Below are 20,722 nucleotides of genomic sequence, written 5' to 3'. Positions count from 1 at the left end.
ATAACCGATATGCGCATGCGCGATATTCACACCGCAGAGACGTAAGGTATTTTTTTTTTTTTTTAAATGCTAACGCACTTTAGCACAGAATTCAAAATAAAGATACCCTTATTACTTCGAAACTGCACATACAATATATCCGATTAAAACTGAGACTCCACAGATTATTTAAGTATAGTATCTAAGCGATCCGATCTCGCAACAGGGGAAGCAAACACAGACATCACAACACGTATCTTTAACGGAGCTTTTACGGGAGATCGTCTCACCGTAGCTGTCAATCTGATCAAAAGACGTGTTCAATGGCATTAAAACGAGAAAAAACGCGGCTGAATCGGTTGCTCCATAGGTTGATAATGTATCTGTGGCTTTGAAGCAATTGTTTATAATCCATAATTCCATTTGTATGTAAAAATCGGAGCACAACAGTTAGCTGCTAATGGTAGCCATGGGTATGCATCTTCCGGTTTTGGCTACGCGTCACTCTCACTCCTTATTTGGTAATGTGTGTGTGTTAGACTGCGCAGGACTGCCGCATAGCCAAGACCGGAAGCAGCAGCCACTCTGGTGGCTACCATTAGCAGCTAACTTTTGCTCTGCGATTTTTACATAAAAATGGAATTATGGATTATAAATGAAATCATTTTTTTATACAGAGAAGTTAAAAACCTATGGATTAACCGATTCAGCCGCGTTTTTTCTCATTTTAATGCCATTGAACACGTCTTTTGATCAGATTGACAGCTACGGTGATACATCTCCCCTAGAAGCTACGTAAAGGTACGTGTTGTGATGTCTGTGTTTGCTTCCCCTGTCCCGAGTTCGGATGACTCAGTGATGATACTATATACCTAAATAATCTATGGAACCTCAGCTTTAATCGGATATCTTGTATGTGCAGCTACGATAAGTAATAAGGGTACTTTTATCTTGAGTTCTGTGCCAAAGTGCGTTAGCATTTTTCGCTCAGGGGTCATTTAGATGCTTCTTATGAGACTTGTGTTTTGTTTTGGTAAAAATGGTTTGTATCGTCAGTTAGCTGAGATTATTTCCGTTAATCTGGTATAACACATGAATAGGTTCTTAAATATTAAGATCCCCTGAGACACAGTGTCGTGAAAAAAAAAAGTAAAGTACCCGCCGGGACTTTGGGGCTTAACAGGTTTAAAAAAAACGCAATATACCGCAGGGGGGGGGGGGAAATCGCGATGTCAGTTTTTTTCAATATCGTGCAGTCCTAACGTCAACCATAAATGAATATAGCCATCCATGGGAGGGTTATGTGTTACAATTTATGTGTATGTTTTAATGGGTTCATTCATCATAATGAATGAGAACCAAAGCCTGTGGTCTGGCAGGAATTCTGGTGAAGCTAGAGCATCAGATGTTTGTCAGATGGTTGTTAACAAGCAGAAGGCAATTATAATTAGACGTGCTGCTGTTGAAGACCTCATCAGCTTTATATGTGGATATGTCTCCTCTCATTCTCTCTCTCACACAAATACACACACACGCACACACTCAAGGACACCTTACAGAGCATAATTAAAAACAAGCAACAAAGAAGATCAAACAGTAATTCAAGACTTAAAAAAATAAAGATTTAAAAACAACAATCAGTTTAGGAGAATCAAAATATCGAATACGCTAGTTTAAAAAGGTCGGTTTTCAGGCAGGATTTGAGGTGTGTGAGGGGTGCGCGGAAAAAAAAAAAAGTTTTAACAACATTATTTATTGACTTTTCATTCCGGTATAATCATTTTGCGCAAAGATGGCACTGTTTGTCAGAGCACTTCATCCTTCTGGGATTTCATGAAGAACAGCTCCAACGCCTGTGTGTATGGGAATGCCTCTGGTGCTGGTCCATTAACTGCCAGTGTTTTCCAAAGATCTGAAATATACTTTGGGGGGTGGTGGTAGCGGGGGGGGGTTGAGGTGACGTGCAACAACATTAACCTTTCTGTTGGTCGCTTGTTAGCAGACCCTTCACGCGATGGCAGAGCGAACAGGTACAGGTACAGGCAGGGTCCATAATGATAGCCCTATAGTTTAAATCTACTACCCACACATGAACATATGGAAATGGGTTACTATTTAAAAAAATAAATGTATTTATTAATGTATTTAGGAGCCTATCCATGTGATTTTTAGTGGGGGTCGACCTCAAATCCTCTAGGGGGGTCCAGGGGCATGCCCCCCCGGTAAGATTTTATTTTTTATTTTGGAGTTAAATGCATCAATCTGGTGCATTTTGAGGGGAAAATAAAGAGACTAGATCTATGGAAACACCTATATTTAACAGAACTGTATACATTTCAATAATCATAAAATCAAGGCCATAACCAATAACATACCATTTCCAATATGAAAAAAACACTGAAACTTGTTTATTAATTTAGTTTTGGTTCATTTATAGTTGTGAGTGTGTCTGTGCTCCTGAATCAGCCTCTCCTGTCTCCCTCCTCTCCCCCCTCTCCATCCTTTCCCCCTGCTCCTCTTTGAGGCAGCAGCAAAGACTAGTTTTCTCTCAACAAGTTTTAAAAGTGTATCTTACCTTTTTTCACCTAGTTAACTTTTTATTTATTTATTCATGCATATTTTACTAATCACATTACATTTCATTTAGCTGACGCTTTTATCCAAAGCGACTTATAATGACCGATTACAGGGACATCCTCCCTGGAGTAACTAAGGGCTAAGTGCCTTACTCAAGGGCACACTAGTGGTGGTGTTCCTGGCGGGATTTGAACTCACAGCCTTCCGATCTTCAGCCCACCTATCCATTAGACCAATCACTACCCTCTCAAATGGAAATATGTGTTTACATAAATGGTGACCACACCGTTTGAGACCCACTGAGAACTTAGACTAAGTTAACTATCTAAACACTCAGAGAGTCCTTTACCTCACCTGAGCTGAGGTTATCCCGAGCTTGAATGACACACAGAGACCAATCAAGGGCTAAGATTTATGATCTGTATGACAGTGGCCATGTCGGCAGGCCACATCATGTGGACAGCCAGTCACCCTGTGTGAGGCAAGCCACTTAACAGGCCAGAAGGAGGCGAGATCAGAGCAAGGGAGCGAGGGATCATTGTCTACAAGTTAATCGATCGCAGATGGCGTCGTGGTCACGGACGAATAAAAAAAAATATATATAAAAATTTTTTTTTATAAAAAAACAAACAAAAAACAAATGGGTCGCGAAATATACTTGGGCGGCCGTTAATATACCTGGGCGGCCCGCCCAAGTATAGTCTATGTGTGGGAAACCCTGCATCTGTTTCACATGAATATTCCAGCCAATCTCTGCAGCTGCAAAATGAGCGCCTTACCCCACTGTACAGGTGAGTTGGGTACTTTTTTATTTACCTGGGCAGGCTCTGTTTTGCCGAGGTCCTCTGGCACTTGCAGGCCACTGAGGGGTGGCGGTGTTTGGAGCAACGAAGACGGCTGCGGCTGCTCCGCCTCCGTGGGCGAGGTGGGCAAAGCCGGCGAGTCGGGCGTTAGTGTCCATGCCCATGATCTGAACTGTTATTACCTGCAGTAGATGCAGTGTTACTGCTGGCGATTAGGGCTGGTTGTTTAAACCATTTTCTGATGTCCATCATTGACTGCTGTGTAAGCACCTTGCAGATGACGAACGCGCAGCGGCACAGGTCACGCGCACCTGACATAATAACGTTACAGTTTCAATTGACCAAATAAATGCAGCAGACAATGTTATTTAACCACAATTACAATTTATTTCAATTATATTCTTCTTGTTATTAAACATGTAATATTTTTGACTTTTCATTTTTTTGACTTTTCATTTTTCAAATGAGGGTGCATAATGACTCAACTGAGGGTGCAATGCACCCTTATGCACCCCCGTAGAACCGGGCCTGGACTGATTGCATGATTTGGTGGAGGGAAGCATATCCTGCTTTTGATTTTGATGATTGAAATTGAAAACTAGTACCGGCACAGCAGAAAAACCTTTGAATTATTGTGATTATTTATTCATTAAACTCACTTTAACACATGTCCAGGGGATGCACCCTACTGTTTCCCTGATAATAAACATTCACGTTGAAATCAGCAGGAGGACAGCTAGTCACCATCAGCTGTATCCTGTCATTTTCTAGTATACAAATGTAATAAAGAAGTGTATGAGACATATTGTTTTCCGTTTTCCCATGGTATCAAACAGGTCTTGATGTATTCCTGGGATTTAACTTGTACTGCATTTTCATCTACTGGAAACTTGTTGATTTACTGCATGGCACCAGGACCAAATACATATATGACTAATTCACTTACTTGTGACCTTTAAACCCTTTGTTAACCTTTAAGAAGGTTGTTAAAATACTTATATACTTACTTAATTAAGGTAATAAAGTGTGTCCACGTGTATGGCATGCCTAGTCACACTTGGTGGAGTTGTTAGCTACAGCTGAGGTCACATTCAGACACCCTTGCTGCCACTCATCATCACTCACTGTCAACAGGACTAATCGATATCCATCCAATAACAACACCAGACCCCTGTGGTGTTAATTACAAAAAATTAAGCCTGATCGATGCATTATTTCTGCCTCTAATACTCTTACTGATGAAAAGTCCACAGTACCACATGCACCTAATTTTCTTCACACTTACAAAACAGATAAAAACCCACATGTACTATCATCCAGTCCGGTGCAGTAATTTCAAAAATTAAAAACGCAACATGGAGCTTCATGAGTAATTCATATAAGTGTATGTTTAACCAGTTAAACCTTGAGCCTGTTTTTCAGGTATCAGGCTCGAAAATGACATGCCCAGAACAAATGACTATATCTTCACTTCTAAAAAGGGGTAAATTCTAGGGCTGTCAGTCGATTAAAATAGTTAATCGCGATTAATCGCACATTTTTTATCTGTTCTAAATGTACCTTAGAGGAATGTTTTTCAAGTTTTTAATACTCTTATCAACATATGAGTGGACAAATATGCTTTATGCTAATGTTTATTATCATTTGAACAATGACAAATATTCTCATGAATATTAAACACAACAACCTCTGAACATTACAAATATTCGCCTCAATTCAACCTGGAACCTCTCATACAATAATACAATACAAATGGGTGTGTGTGTGTGTGTGTGTGTGTGTGTGTGTGTGTGTGTGTGTGTGTGTGTGTGTGTGTGTGTGTGTGTGTGTGTGTGTGTGTGTGTGTGTGTGTGTGTGTGTGTGTGTGTGTGTGTGTGTGATGGATCGTTGGAGCTATGTGCAACTCAAGGCATACATATGCTCGAACGGGAGCTGCCTGGACGCTGCAATCATGTTGCGCACTATCCGTGTTGAGTGTGCTGACTTCTCGTACAATGTCCCACTGTCTGGCTTCCTGCATAAAGTCAAGTGCTCGGCGCAGTTGTGGCGAAATGTCGCTCCTCTGTTTTCATTTAAACAGATGCTTATATCCGTTAGCGCAGCTAGCTAGCACCAGATGCTAACAACAACAATGCACGTACGGTCTCTCTCTCTCTCGCTCGGGCCACACATACACACACCCTCCCGGTCCTCCCAGTAGCCAGTCGGTGCCTGCCGGTGAGCGTGGAAGTGTGGTCTGCCACAAGCGGACGGTAGAAGCGGGGCTGTCAGCATCAGCTTGTAGATGGTATTTTAAACTCGATGCGCTCTGAAACTACGGGGCGGCCGAGGGAAAAAAATACACATGCATTAATCGCATTAAAATGTTGCGTTAACGCGTTATTAACGCGTTAACTTGACAGCCCTAGTAAATTCATAATATGTGTTCTCAAAGCAATGATAAACCTGTGAGTTGGATGTAGAAAAGTCAGAATCAATATAGAATTTATTTTTATTTTAAAGTAAATTCAGATAGAACATAGTAAAAAAACATTACTTATAGTCAAAACCACCCTTGAATGATGGGAAAGTAGATTAAAAGCTTGAGGAATCCAAACTACTTCTGGGGTCATTTGGGTGCATTTTCCATATCTCTGGCCCCCCTCGGTCAATTTTTATGATTGACACCTCTTTTGAACCGTTAGAGCCAATAAAATCGAGAGGGAAGTTCCTAAAATCCATCTAAACATTACCCATTGGTGAATAAGTGATGCGTAGCCAGAATGCCCAAAACCGGAAGCTGTCATACACTCTCGTAGCAGCCAATATGAAATCTCTGTTATTGACATAAATATGAAGATGGATCATCAGTAATGATCTCAAAGTGACACAGACACATTTGATTAACCTTCAGCAGCATTTTTATCATTTTAATGCCATTGAACACAACTGAATTGAGCCGTCCCTTATAGATAATATCTCTTTACGTTAGTGATGGTTATTACGGCTATTTTTAGTGAGCCGGATAATTTGGCTTGGCTCACCAAGAACAAGAGCTCGCAGTTCATACGCGTGCTCCACCACTCATCGCGTCCAATTCGCGCACGTTCCGTGTTGTCTTGTGGCTGGCAGGCACCGTGGGTCCAAGATACGAAAAGCTGAAAAGAGGCCGATGTCGGGGAAACGATCTTCAATACTCCCACCAGGCTCCTTTGTCCCTCCAACAGAGGGATGTCCTTGTCATTTTTCCTTTTCAAGCGATATTTTTGGACGCCCTCGGCTCGAGTTCAGGGCGTTCCGAGCTGAATAAGGCCGTCAAATGACGGCAAGACGCCCCCCTGGCGGAAACACTGCCTCAGACACTGTTTCTTGCAAGATGTTGCGTTTTTCCCCGGGTACCGGGGGCATGGGGCTTACAGGCCTCACAGAAAAGTACACCCACCTCACTGGATCCATGAGACAATAACACGGTAGTAGTGAGCCATATGAAATTGTTCATAATAATACTTGTTCAAATCTTAAAGGGGCCCTAATGCTTTTTGGGGTTTTCCATTTCCTGTAATGTGTTTTGTGCATGTAAATGGTCTGCAAAATCCCAAAGTTCCCTTCAGAGGGAGAATCTCTCCCACACACTATCCCCCCCGACTGAAATGCTCCATTGGATTTCTTAGGCTAGTTGCGTAACATAGTGACATCACTATGTAACACTCCCACTTAGATTGGCTAGCGCTTCAACACATATTTCATGATAGGCTAAGGGCCAGGCTACTCTTGCCATGTTGCCATAGGGAACTTAAATATAGTTGTGGAAAGTATATTCTAGCATAATCTTGACTAAAACAAACAGATGCCATTCAAGTACACTTGAATATCCATGCCATAGCACACTGCTTACTGCATGGCTATTGAGACCACACCCCCTACAGGCACTGTGCATTCCTCCATCACATGCACAGATGATTTTGAGAAGACTGGATCACACTTCTGAGCCCAAAGCACAAGACAAATGAAGCCACATCTTTTCATGTAAAGTGGACCTATCATATGTCTGTGAAATGTTTTTTTCAAAATACAGATCATGCATTTTAGCCATGCCTCATTTCGCTCTATTTGCTCTATTCCAGCCCTGTCTTCACAAGGGCTGATTCTGTGGCAAATGAGCTGCAGCTGACCACGCCCCCCTGCAAATGTTACCATGCTGTTACTATGCCACGCAACCTCTCATTCCCCTGATAGGTGGAGAGTTGCCCATATAGGCGGAGCTCCCCGTTTCTGACGTCATAACAATTTCAAATCTGTATCAGTCTTTATCAGATCCGTTGCAGCCCCGTTTTTAGAGATTTGGGTATGGAGGAAAAGAGACAGGGTTGTGTTTTCTGACACTTGGTGAGTTTTCTGACACACCGGGGACACATATTCATGTATAAAAGACGTACAAAAGTGCATTTTGCATGATAGGTCCCCTTTAACATTTTGAATGGGACTTTGTGGGGATTTTTGGATGGGGGATGCATTTTTGTTAATTTTTTAATGAGTGGGGTTGGGGGGGATGAGTAATATTTAACTCAACATTCCTGTCTTCGTTCTTCAATGAAACAAATAATTGTTCAATCAAATAATTAAAACGTGTTCTGTTCTACTTTAAAAAATTAAAAAAATCTGTTGAAATGTCATGTTTTTTGTTTAATTTTGCATCGAATATTTCCAAAGTTCCCCAACTTAACTTACCATGCAAACTTTCCGGAAACTTTCCGGCCCTTTGCAATCCTAGGCTCAAAAGAGGTGCTGTAGCACAGGCAGTATGAGAACAAGAAATAACTCTTAGAAGATTAAAGCATGGAGATATGTCACAGTCGAGGCACAAAATACAAATATGATACCCGAAAAGGATCATAATATGTCCTCTTTAAGACAGCAATATGAGACAAAAAGGCTTTGAGGGGAGTTGCTGTCAGCTCTCCTGTGGAGGAATTTATGTAAAAAAAGGAATGACTTTTGTAGTATGGACACTGTAAATCAGAAGATGACTCCCCTTTTAGGATATTTTAGAGGATGTATTTTTACTTCTAACTTTGATACATCGAAGGAAGAAAGCACTGTAACTGAGTGAGAGGTGGGTGGGGGGTACGTGTGAACTAAATCATGTGTCAGCTGGCAAGGGCTGATACGGTTTGGATTTTTACATTTCAGAGTCTGGTGGGGTCAAAAAAGGTCACGTTTTTTTCTCAGAAAAATATATTCAAAAACAGTCTTACAAGATGCAAAACAGACATAAAGGCATGTTTATAGTTCTTCACAATTTGTTGAAATGTTCAAAATTGCAATATGGACGGGCAATTTTCAAATCGCAGGTAGAACAATGTTTTAAAGGCTAAATATGTGTTAAAAGTAGGGGTGAAACGGTATACGTATTCGTACCGAAAATATTCGGTATGGGCCCTTTGGGTCGGTACACGTGTGTACCAAAGTGTACCGAACGAATATAACGTTAAACGTAAAAATTGAGAACGTGAAAAACTTTTTGGAAGTAATCTCAGGTGCTGCGTCGCAGCGTTCCGTGTAATTTGCTCCCATTGGGTTCAAAGCGTCATAGAGCGAGCAAGTCATTTCATTGGACGAGAGGCATACTATGAGAGCTGGTCACAGGGATGCGTTCAAATTTAGTCAGTAATTTGAGGAACTGTCGAAATGGCGAACGCAGATAAAGTTGAGCTCGAAAATCCTCCAGCATCATTGAAGTCTCCGGTTTGGGAACATTTTGGTTTCGCAGTTACGTACAAGGATGACGGACAAAGACAGGTGGACCGAACCAAAGCTGTTTGTTGACATTGTTCAACTAACATTGGTTACGCGGCTGGCAATACATCAAACTTGCACACTCATTTGAAAAGGCATCACCCGAACGTGAATATCACCGGTACCAAAGGAAAAAAGACTGAAGTGCAAACCCAACTCCCGCTAGCATGTAAGCCTCCACCACTTGCAGAGAGTTCAGACCGAGCCAAAGCTATTACAAACGCCAAATATCCTTATGTTGCCATGTTAGCAAAGCGCTACCTGGCTGTATCTGCTACCTCTGTCCCTAGAGAGAGGGTGTTCTCCAGAGCAGGAGACATTGTTAGTGCCAGCAGATCTGCCCTTTCGGCAAGCAATGTGGACAAGTTCATCTTTCTTTAGAACAACATGAAAATACAATGACAAGCAAGTCCTAATGTCAAACTGGCTGCTTAGGTGCTAGTACAGTACAGTTCAAATACAGATTATTTCAGTTCATCGAAATGCTGCACCTTAATGTTTATTTTATTATATTGTGTATTTATTTGAGTGAATACATTATTCACAGTTTAATAATAATTCAAAAAAACCCAAAAATATTTTATGTTTTGTGATAATCTTTTCTGCTGTACCGAAAACGTACCGAACCGTGACCTAAAAACCGAGTTACGTACCGAACCGAAATGTTTGTGAACCGTTACACCCCTAATTAAAAGACCTTATAGGATGAAGTATCAGATGCAGTAATATTCCGTCCTCCAAATCGTTGACTACAGCACTATCATGAAAACAAGCTCCAAAGACATCTAAGCTTAAGACTGAATCTGACATTCAATGTTCATCAGGAAACGTACTCACTCCATTTGAATTATGAGGGATGGCATATTTGCAGTGCTTTTGTTTATCCATCTGTGCGAATGGACTGCGTGAATGGGAGCAGACAGGCTAACAAGCAGAGCTTACTGTGAGCATCAGCACTGACACACAGCTTGGGGCTGATAAAACACCATTAGAAAATGTACAAACACACCGCTAAAACAACAGGTTACCACCATGTCAACCAAAGTGCTGATTTGACTTAACAGATGCTGTGTTCAAAAATGAATTCACATCACTTTTATATGCAAACAGGATGCTGCCTAATGGCCTGCCAAAACCACTGTTACATGGGCTTATTAGAAATAACTAGGTAATGATAATCAGAGCGTTACAAAATGTTGCAGGTGTTTCAACAGCATCCATTGGACAATGACACCAAAATAATATAAATATCTAATTAAAAGTGCAACAACAACAAATTGCCTTTCCAAGTCTTTTGAGACTTTCTTTAGACATGGATGAGGTGGATTTTGCCCCAAACATATGCTATTTTTATCAAACAGGCCATTTAGTGCAATCGGGGCAAAGTTTGGTTTTAGTAGGTGTGTACTTGATATAACATGAAATACTCCAAATGCATACAAGTTGTCAATTTGACATTAAGAGCATTGATATAGTAACAAACAGTCATTTCCAATTACATGATATGTTATTTAGCTGATGCTTATCCAAAAACACCTACAAACACTTGAATACAAGAACACCTCGACAAGTTGACTGCAGGGGTTGGGATCCAACCAGCGACCCGCTGATAGGTTAGCACATTTACCCCCCTGAGCCATAGCCGCCTTTATGTGATAAAGTGATGTATACCTGAGCAGAGAGTGAGATCTGTCTTCCTTCTCTGTGCTTTGTTTGTGTAGCTCATTCGGCCGAGCATGTTATTGCAGCTGCGTTCTTGTTTATGTGCACAACTCTCGAGCTAATGGCGCTGAAAAGTCCAACCAAGTCATCACCTTAGATTTTGAGAAACTGTGATGCTGTACATAAACTTTTTTCTGTCATTCTATAGACCAAATAAATAAAAGAGGAAATGATTGCCAGATTAGTCGATACCGAAATTAATCGTAATGTTATGCGTTCTTTGATTTCATGTCTATGTGTGGCGTAAGCAAGTCTTCTTGTTGGTCTTAGTTTTTAACTTATTTGTTTTCGGCCACCTTGATTACGGACAATTTGGTATCGGCTCTAAAAAAATGTACATTGGTCCATCCCTAATTTTGATCCCAACGGCCATAAGGTTGCCAAAGAATTACAAGATCTCTAGTAGCATCACAGAGTCCAACATCCACATCCACACACACACATTCACACAGATTTAGGATCCTCTAGGGGCAGTCCTTCAGACAACCACATTTATACAATAATCCTATTAGAGAGAGAAAGTGCTCTCTCTATCTCTGGCTGTCTTTATCTGTCGATACCTCCTCCATCATAAGCCCCTCCCTCTCCCACTCAATCCACTGTCAATGCCAGTCAATATGCTGCTATCTCAGCTCCCTTTCCCATTCTAATTCCAACAGTCTGTGCTGCAGCCATGAGCAATCAGCAGCAGCAGTTCAGCAGCAGAGAGCTCGATAGCTCAGCACTGTGTCAGATCCATGTTTGAGGCACAAAGTGACGGAGGCGACATGCTGCTCACTGCTGCTATTTTTCCACTGTGCAGCCTGTCAATATTCTTTTAGACCTTTGTCTTTTTTTTTCTCCCTCCCTCCCTCCCTCCACCCCTCCCCCTCCTCTCGACCCTTTGCCAACCCATGGAAAAGCTAACAGCTAAAGATTAGAACTGCACCTCTTCAACAAATCATTCTACACTATGATGATATATGCCATGCAACACACACACAGAGAATCTGCAATGGCAGGCTTGTACTGTACAGGGAAATAAACATTTATAGAAATAGACTAAGGTCATCCATTTCCCATATGATTACATTAGGCTATTCTGGAGTTGCGTGCATGGAGAGAGGAAAACGTCTACAGAGATCTTAAGTTATATTTATTATAATGTCCTCTGTAATGAGCTTATGAATGACTCTGACAAGCATTGCTTCAGTTCTGACCTCTTGCCCTTCTGTCCTATAAGGGTGTTACAGTACCAGATATTTAGCAGCAGAACCATAATACCAGTGAAATGCCACTTTTATTCTTAAAAAATATATATTTATATTCATAAAATTGAAATGATTGTCATCATCATTTGGATCTGGGAGAAACCAGTTGAAACATTTGAAGTAAAGTCAAACAACACGTTGTTCATTTAAAGGTCCCATGTCATGGCCATTTCCACTGATCATAATTCCATTGTTGAGGTCTACTACAATAGATTTATATTGTGCAATTTTCCAAACTCACATTGGTTTCTCATACAGCATCTCTGTAAACTACGTGTATTCACTGAATTTCACTCTCTGCCTTTAACGGCTCGTTGTAGCTCCAATAGCTCCAGCCCCACCCTCCCTGTGAGCACAGTGTGCTCTGATTGGTCGGGACGTTGTGAATCGAGCTGAGCTCCGAGGAGGTGTGGTTTCCTTGTTTAGCGAAACACAGCCAAACTCATCCTGAGCACACACAAAGTCACAGCCGAAGTAAAAACAATAAGTGTGGCTTGATATTGAGTAAGAAAAAGTTTGATAAACGCTGTGAGAATGGGTCTGCAGAGAGAATGGGTCTGCAGAGAGAATGGGTCTGCAGAGAGAATGGGTCTGCAGAGAGAACGGGTCTGCAGAGAGAACGGGTCTGCAGAGAGAATGGGTCTGCAGAGAGAACGGGTCTGCAGAGAGAACGGGTCTGCAGAGAGAACGGGGTCTGCAGAGAGAACGGGTCTGCAGAGAGAACGGGTCTGCAGAGAGAACGGGTCTGCAGAGAGAACGGGTCTGCAGAGAGAACGGGTCTGCAGAGAGAACGGGTCTGCAGAGAGAATGGGTCTGCAGAGAGAATGGGTCTGCAGAGAGAACGGGTCTGCAGAGAGAATGGGTCTGCAGAGAGAATGGGTCTGCAGAGAGAATGGGTCTGCAGAGAGAATGGGTCGATCCCAACTGTCTGTTATCAGCCTGCAGCCCGGGAGGAGAAATCAGCAGAGCTGCTTGCACTGAGTGTGTGAGGAAGTCCGTGGATTGGTCAATTTGGACCAATCAGCGGGAGCTTAACGTAACGGCTCCGCGGACGTAACATAACGGCTCCAGGGATTGGTCCATTTCGTTCCGGGTACAGTTGACATCATGCGTACCCGGAATAATCAAATGGACAATGACGTATCTCCAACGAGGCGTTTTGGGGAGGTATTTTCTGTGTTAGAGTTTTACTCGCTACAGGGTGTACTTTGAGGGTTTTGACTCTGCACACCGTTTACATGCATAAAAACCTTCATAACACACAAGGGGACGGGTACTAACCGGAAAAGCATGACATGGGACCTTTAAAGCCTATAGAGTAGTGCAGTGAAAGCAATGGGATTTTTCCATTAGATTTCACAGTAAAGCAGAAAATAAGCTGTGTGGCAAAAACTTTTATTACTAACACAATTTGTTCAGCAGGTTCTCCACATACTAACACCACTTTATGATTTTTTTTAAATGTAAATGCAGTCGCCAGAAGTAAAAAGCTAATGTTATGCTACGAACGAACTACATCATGGTCGCATGGCTCGGCGTTACCACCGCTAAGCTAAAGGTGGCTAATGGTCACGTGACGTTTAGTCTTCTCATTTAGTCACTTGTCAGCAACACATACAAGATAGGACATTTACCAGTGCGATAATTACCAATTAAGTCGTAGAACAAAAAATGTAACCTTTGTTAACAACAGACCTTGTTTCAGGCATCTAACCACAAACAAAATGGACTTCCAGATGAGAGAACCGGAAATTGTAAAATGCAAACTAATTTCCGGGTTGTAGGTAGGCCTGTCACGATAATTAATTTTGTTGGACGATACATTTTCCCGGAAATTATTGCGATAAACGATAATATTGTCGGCACCGTTGTAAGACCATTTTAGACCACTGACAAAGTTTTTTTTTTATTCGTCCGTGACTACGACGCCATCTGCGATCGATTAACTTGTGGACAATGATCCCTCGCTCCCCCAAGGGAGACAGGAGAGGCTGATTCAGGAGCACAGACACACTCACAACTATAAATGAACCAAAAATAAATTAATAAACAAGTTTCAGTGTTTTTTTCATATTGGAAATGGTATGTTATTGGTTATGGCCTTGATTTTATGATTATTGAAATGTATACAGTTCTGTTAAATATAGGTGTTTCCATAGATCTAGTCTCTTTATTTTCCCCTCAAAATGCACCAGATTGATGCATTTAACTCCAAAATAAAATCTTACCGGGGGGGCATGCCCCTGGACCCCCCTAGAGGATTTGAGGTCGACTCCCACTAAAAATCACATGGATAGGTTCCTAAATACATTTATAAATACATTAATTTTTTTTAAATAGTAACCCATTTCCATATGTTCATGTGTGGGTAGTATATTTAAACTAGAGGGCTATCACTATGGGCCCTGCCTTTACCTGTTCGCTCTGCCATCGCGTGAAGGGTCTGCTAACAAGCGACCAACAGAAAGGTTAATGTTGTTGCACGTCACGTCACCTTTCGAGCAAGGAACACCAACATGTTTGCATTGTCGGGCAAATCCATCTTTGATTGTAAACTGTCGGGAAGGTGGGGGCTCTCCATCTCCAGCTGCCATGTTTGCTCCCAGCTGGGAAAACGGAATGGGTAGGTTGTGTTTCAGGTGCAGTTTAAAGGGGACCTATCATGCAAAATGCACCTTTGTACGTCTTTTATAGATGAATATGTGTCCCCGGTGTGTCAGGGAACTCACCAAGTGTCAGAAAACACAACCCTCTCTCTTTTCCTCCATACCCAAAATCTCTAAAAACGGGGCTTTAACAGATCTGATACATACTGATCCAGATTTGAAAATAGTCTGACGTCAGTGACGAGGAGCTCCGCCTATATGGCCAACTCTCCACCAATCAGGGGAATGAGAGGTTGCCGTGACATGGTAACAGCATGGAAACATGAGGCTCGTAACTCGGCCCCCTCCTTTGCAGGGGGGCGTGGTCAGCTGCAGCGCATGCAAAGACAGGGGTAGAGGAGAGCAAAATAGAGCAAAATGAGGCATGGCTAAAATGCATGATCTGTTTGGTATTTTGAAAAAGAAAACGAATAAATATACCTTATATAGACCATGGCCCTACAATATATTATTCAAATATAGCATGATAGGTCCACTTTAAGGTTGGTCGTATTGCTAGCTTTTGTTGCTACCTTTTTAAAACAAATGTGACACACCGCCCGGCTCATTCAAGCCCGTAGGTTCGCCTCGTTGATTTGGCTTAAATCCAAAATATTCCCACACCGGAGATGTGGTATTAGGTTTTGCAACCACTTCCATTTAACTTTAAATTCCCCTCGAGTAAGTCACACGTTGCCTCCTGCTTGTCTCTATATTATTAATTTGGCTGCTACACTGTTGCACACGGAGTGTCCTGACCTGGCTTTGTCATGGACTGTGTGTGAGCCCCGCCCCTCACAGCACTCCTGGCTAAAATTCTGGTCACATCCTTATGTAAACAAACACGCATGTAAACGGCAATTTATCGAGCTCAGAAAAGCTATCGAGTCCATTTTTTATTATAATTTATTGGTTATCACGACAGACCTAGTTGTAGGTCTAAGTCCTACACCATTCTCTGAGGTCTCTATTGATCCATACACAGCATTTCGGGATACAGTGACATGTGTCTGCCTGATGCTTCTACTTCCTACCACTCTGCCCACTCATCACAAGGATGAAAAATGAACAGCTCAGACTGCAGCCTTGTCAAACTGCTGTCTTTTCATGTCACAACATCAATAGGAGCTGAACACTTTGTTGCTTCTCTCATGTGGGGTAATGAGGAAGGCGGAGTGGGACAAAGATGGAGCCCAGGGGAGCAAAACACAACAACCCTGAGGTGCATGTCAACATTTTAATAAGCCAACAGCCGTGTGTGCTGATAAGCTTTTTCAACAGCATTTACACATATGGATGTCCAATGCCTAGATCAACATGTACACCCACACACATAAAACAGATATGCAGAAATTAAATCGAAGGAAAATTGCAGAGGAGTCCAAAATGATGATAGCTCATTTCTCCATTCGGGTACATTTTTATATAAGTCACCCGTGTGTAAAGGCTTTAAGTTTTGCATCATTTAGGACATGGCCTCTTTGAGTGACAGCTGGATGTTGCGACAGGTGACTGGACTTCACTTCCTGGTCCTGTTAGTGGTGTCACTATCTTGTGGAGCCTTTTTAAATATAAAAAGGCTAAATGTTGTATCCAGAGCAGAAAGGGTAACAGTAAAGTCTTTGTATAAAGTCATTAGTATCTCACCGGAAATGTCTGGATCTAAAATGTTCAATAAATTAATGATATGTTTCTAAATACTGAGTGAAGTTCAGTAAGAAGAAGCCAGACATCAGTTATTGGTCCTATCTCTGACCTTCATACTGCATATAGACAGTATTGGTTTGAGCTTTTACTTATTTTATTTTATCTTTTATTGGACATGTTTACTTCAAATTGTTATGTTTATATAATATCTTATCATATCATATTTGTATACCTTTATTCCATATTCTTAATTCTCACTTTTTTGTATTGAATTGTATTCTCAAATGAAACAACTAACTACAATATCCCATTGTCAATTTCTCTAAGAAACGGTCCTGAGCTAGTCACAAACAACAGGGCTGAATTAGAACACCAGTGTTTTGCCAAAGTACTGATGAGGAATACATTTTTGTTCAGCGACCCCCAGATGCCAGCGACAACCCAAGTATACGTGACAGATATGGCAGCAGCACGGCAATATGAATATTTCAACCACATGCTGCCGGCACAACACATATATACGCTTGGTGCCCCACCCTTGTGCTGGATCTAATGTCAAGCTGGCTGCCAGACATGGACACACGTGCAGTGACCATGTGTGACAGATGTTGCTGTATGTCAACAACATTTTTCAGGATCAAGTACTTCAACAGTGACCATTAAAGGAATTAGGAACAGTACCAAAATGTAAAACGCATCAGCAGCGGATCAACCTCGCATTGTGTGATTTACTGACTTCAGTATTTCGTTTAGCCTTGTGGAAAAAGGTCCACATATTTCTACTGCAATCACAAAGAGTATCAAAGAGAATTCATTCTTTTGAGAGCAAATCATTAGTGGCCTTGTTTAGGAAATCATGCTGACAAAATCACTGAAGAAGTGCAGATGATTTCTCCTTTCACAGAAGCCTAGCAGAGTGGAGTTTAATGCAACCACAACACATGGTGAGATTAGACAGCAGCTGCAATTAGGATATTAACATTAAAATACTACATCTATTTAAAACGCATATACTTCTAACTTGTGTGCAAACAAAAGTCTCTAAAGGTTGTTGAAAAGGCAATTTGGAAAATGACCATGAAATAAAAACGGCCTCACCAGAAGTTATGAAATGTCACACTAAGTTGTAATGTGTGTGTGAGACCAACACAAAAGCAATAACTTTGGAGATAAACTATGCTGTCAGAAAATAAATGTATTCACTAATAAGTACAAAAAGTAATCAGCATCCCTTTAAACAAAGAAACATATAGTTACGTTAAACACACTGATAGTTCTTCTTGCCGCTTTTATAATAGGCTGTATGTGTTGAGAGGAACAAACAAAATAGAACCCAAAAGAGAAAAAACCGGAGTTTACAGTAAAACTGAGAAACGCCCTTTGTTGATGCGGAAACTAGGAAATGTTGATTGATAAATGATTTAAAATCTGATGTATCTATTCACTTTTTAACCAAGACCTTTATCTGGAATAACCATGCCAGTCAACACAACAATAATACAAACTATCCCCCAAGCTCAAACAACACAGGAGCACGGTGGATGAATGAAGAGAACTGGATAAAGCGTTGGAGGCGGGGCCCTGATCGTCCTATAAAAGTTGCTTAGTGACTCATGAAGCAAAAACGATCTGACTCTCGAGTACGAAAATACCTGGATTTCATTATATTTCCCCGCATCCATTGGGCACATAGAGCATGATCCTTTTGATTTCCCTTAAGCCCTGCCTCCACTCGGTTCTGTAACGATAGTGTCTCAGCTAAGTCAAATGAATGGACAAGGAAATATCTCTGGATTCAATTAATAGAGAATTGTACAACTTGTAGGACACATTTAAACAGGGCTGCTCATGTGTTCAGACTGTGAAGTCAATTTACCTAAAAACTAATATCCACTGATTTACAGACGTCTCTTTCCCAATGTAAGTCAAACGGAAAAAAGTTGTTTTGGGTGCAATGATGTCACTGAATGACACAGAAATGTAGTACCACCTTTTGGCTATTACAAAAATGTGCTTCAATGCGCGGCACATGTCTGTGGGGCTTTGGTTACACCGACCGGTCTGAACCATGGATACAGAGAACTGGAAACAGCCTTAGAGACAGAGCCTTGTTCATTCCAATGAAAGTTGTTCAGTGGCACATGAAGCCAAAAAGGCCTGACTGTATGTACCTTTTTTGGCCATTTTACAGATCATCCTCCAATCTGCTCCGTCACGTCTGGTCTCAGCTCAGTCAAATGAATGGAGGGAAAATAACTCTGGATTCAGCTTTTAGCTCATTTTAGAACTTTTACAACCTAATTTAATCAAGGGATATTCAAGTGTTTAGACTGTGATGTCAATTTACCTAAAAAAGTAAGTAAAGTAAGTAAATGGGAAAAAGTGATTTTGTAGTGCTGGCATTTGGCCATTATGAAAGCACTTCTCTCGGGGCTTAGGTTAAACTGACTGGCCTGAAAAAGTGGCTGCTCTTCCTGTGAAGTTCACTTTCTCTTGAGTCTGAGTGACACCAATTGATAACCTAATTGAAAGAAGCATTTGAGCTGTCTGGTCTGAAGCTCTCCTCCTTGATTATGCAAAACACATTAGTGCTTCCATTTTGTCATTGAAATGGTGTCCTGAGATGCATTCAGGAGCCATTATCTCAACAAGCTGATACAATCTAACACAACAACATTTGATCACAGAAGCAAATCCAATGTCATCCCTCATCAATTGTTAGCCTACACTACAGTATGCACTTGGGTGAAATATGCTGCTGCATTTTGACCAGATGGATAGGTTGAATGAAGTCATCCTCTGATCTGTGTGATGACAAACGTGCCAGGACTCGTGTTACGCTCCAAAGCCCACAGGGCAGACCTGCAGTGATTTACATTAGGCCCATTGACCCCTTGCAACACAAATTTAACAGCCATCAATTATTAACTCAGGATTACGAGCTTGCTTGCTGCCAGGGAGAAACTGCCATTGTCTATATTGAAGATGCAGCCCACGCCCTTCACTTTAGGGGTAATACATATAAGAGAAATTGAACATTTTCCTATCTGATGCTTTGTGATGCTACAGAAAACAGGGTTGAGGAGATAGAGTTAGTTCTGTGAGTGATTTTCACTGTAGGCATTAGGCAACATGGGAAATTGGTTATTAATTCATTCTCACAAAGAGGAGCAATTTAACCAAGCAACTCTTAATCCAGTTAATTTGACATTGGTCTTTGAATGAGCACCATTGTGACATTTTGTGGAGAAAGCATTTAAAATAATGTACCACAGTGATCATTATTAATGTATTTTACTGTATTATTATGTGGACGACTATACACAGGGAAGTACTGATTCAAAATTGCTTGTGAGGCTATGACACTCATGAATTTGATAGCAAGCAGACAGTGAACCCAGGATATGTCTTTATATTGACAACTCAAGACTGAACAAGATGGTGTTAGATGGATGGAGCGGCGCCACACTTCTCCTCTCATGGGAGGCGCCTGCATCCATCAGAGGAGGGATGCTGCGAGGCAGGATGGGGTAACCTGGCCCGCCTCAGCACACCCTCATGACGGCACGGTGAGGTGGCTCTGCTGCTAGCATCCCGCTACATGAGCAGGTTAGCTGCATTCCAGCAAAGAGACGGGATTCAGCCCGACAGGTGCAACAGCATCATCCGCCAGCCGAGCACAGCCTCCGAGCACAGCCTCCCCCCTCCACTCATATCCAAAGGAAAACGTCCGAACCAACAACCAACGATACAAATGAGCGGCAAAAAAACAAGCCTTAATTCATAGATATGTTTCACACAATAAAAAAAAATTAAATCGTGTGAGCGAATAAGTGGCGAGCTAGCTAACAGCCGCTTCTGCAGAGCGACTCACCGAACCGCTGTTAGCCTCGCCGCCTCCCTCTGAGAGGAGAGGAGGCTTCGAATAAAACAACCAGCGCGAGAAAATGACAGCATGTGTGTTGTTGGACTCACCTCTCTGCCATTTTCGCGACGGTTCTTAAAATCCGTTAAGAATAAATCCCAAAGCGGCTCCCATGTTGGCGAAATTGCGGTCGCCGCAGTCAACGAGTCACTCCTACCAGAGCAGTGTGTGAAGCTGGCGGCAGTGAGAAGCAGCACTTCCGATTGGGACCTTCACAATAAAAGCCTCTCATCAATAGTGAGAATAAGCCTGATACACAGAACATTGTAATGAGTTACGGTAGTTATTCGTAACAAGATACTGTTTTAATTTCAAGCATTCATAGTCTGTATTTACAGGACTGACCGAGAGGACATTATGAAATACATTTAGCAAAACTTACAGGCTATCTGGAATATG

General features: G+C 41.6%; 1 protein-coding gene across 1 annotated transcript in view; it reads right to left on the bottom strand.

The window, feature by feature from the left end:
- arhgap39 (Rho GTPase activating protein 39) overlaps nt 1–20,492 on the bottom strand; it is a 134,016-nt gene extending 113,524 nt beyond the window's left edge. The window contains exon 1 of the mRNA XM_034237509.1: nt 20,374–20,492. Within this exon, the coding sequence (XP_034093400.1) occupies nt 20,374–20,384 (11 nt within the window). The 5' untranslated portion in view covers nt 20,385–20,492. The remainder of the gene's footprint in view (nt 1–20,373) is intronic.
- Nucleotides 20,493–20,722: the final 230 nt, after the last annotated feature.

The sequence above is a fragment of the Gymnodraco acuticeps genome, unplaced genomic scaffold (genome assembly GCF_902827175.1).
Source record: "Gymnodraco acuticeps unplaced genomic scaffold, fGymAcu1.1, whole genome shotgun sequence".
Classification (NCBI taxonomy): domain Eukaryota; kingdom Metazoa; phylum Chordata; class Actinopteri; order Perciformes; family Bathydraconidae; genus Gymnodraco; species Gymnodraco acuticeps.
Note: the sequence above shows the minus strand (reverse complement) of the source record. Positions and strands in the feature narration are given on the sequence as shown.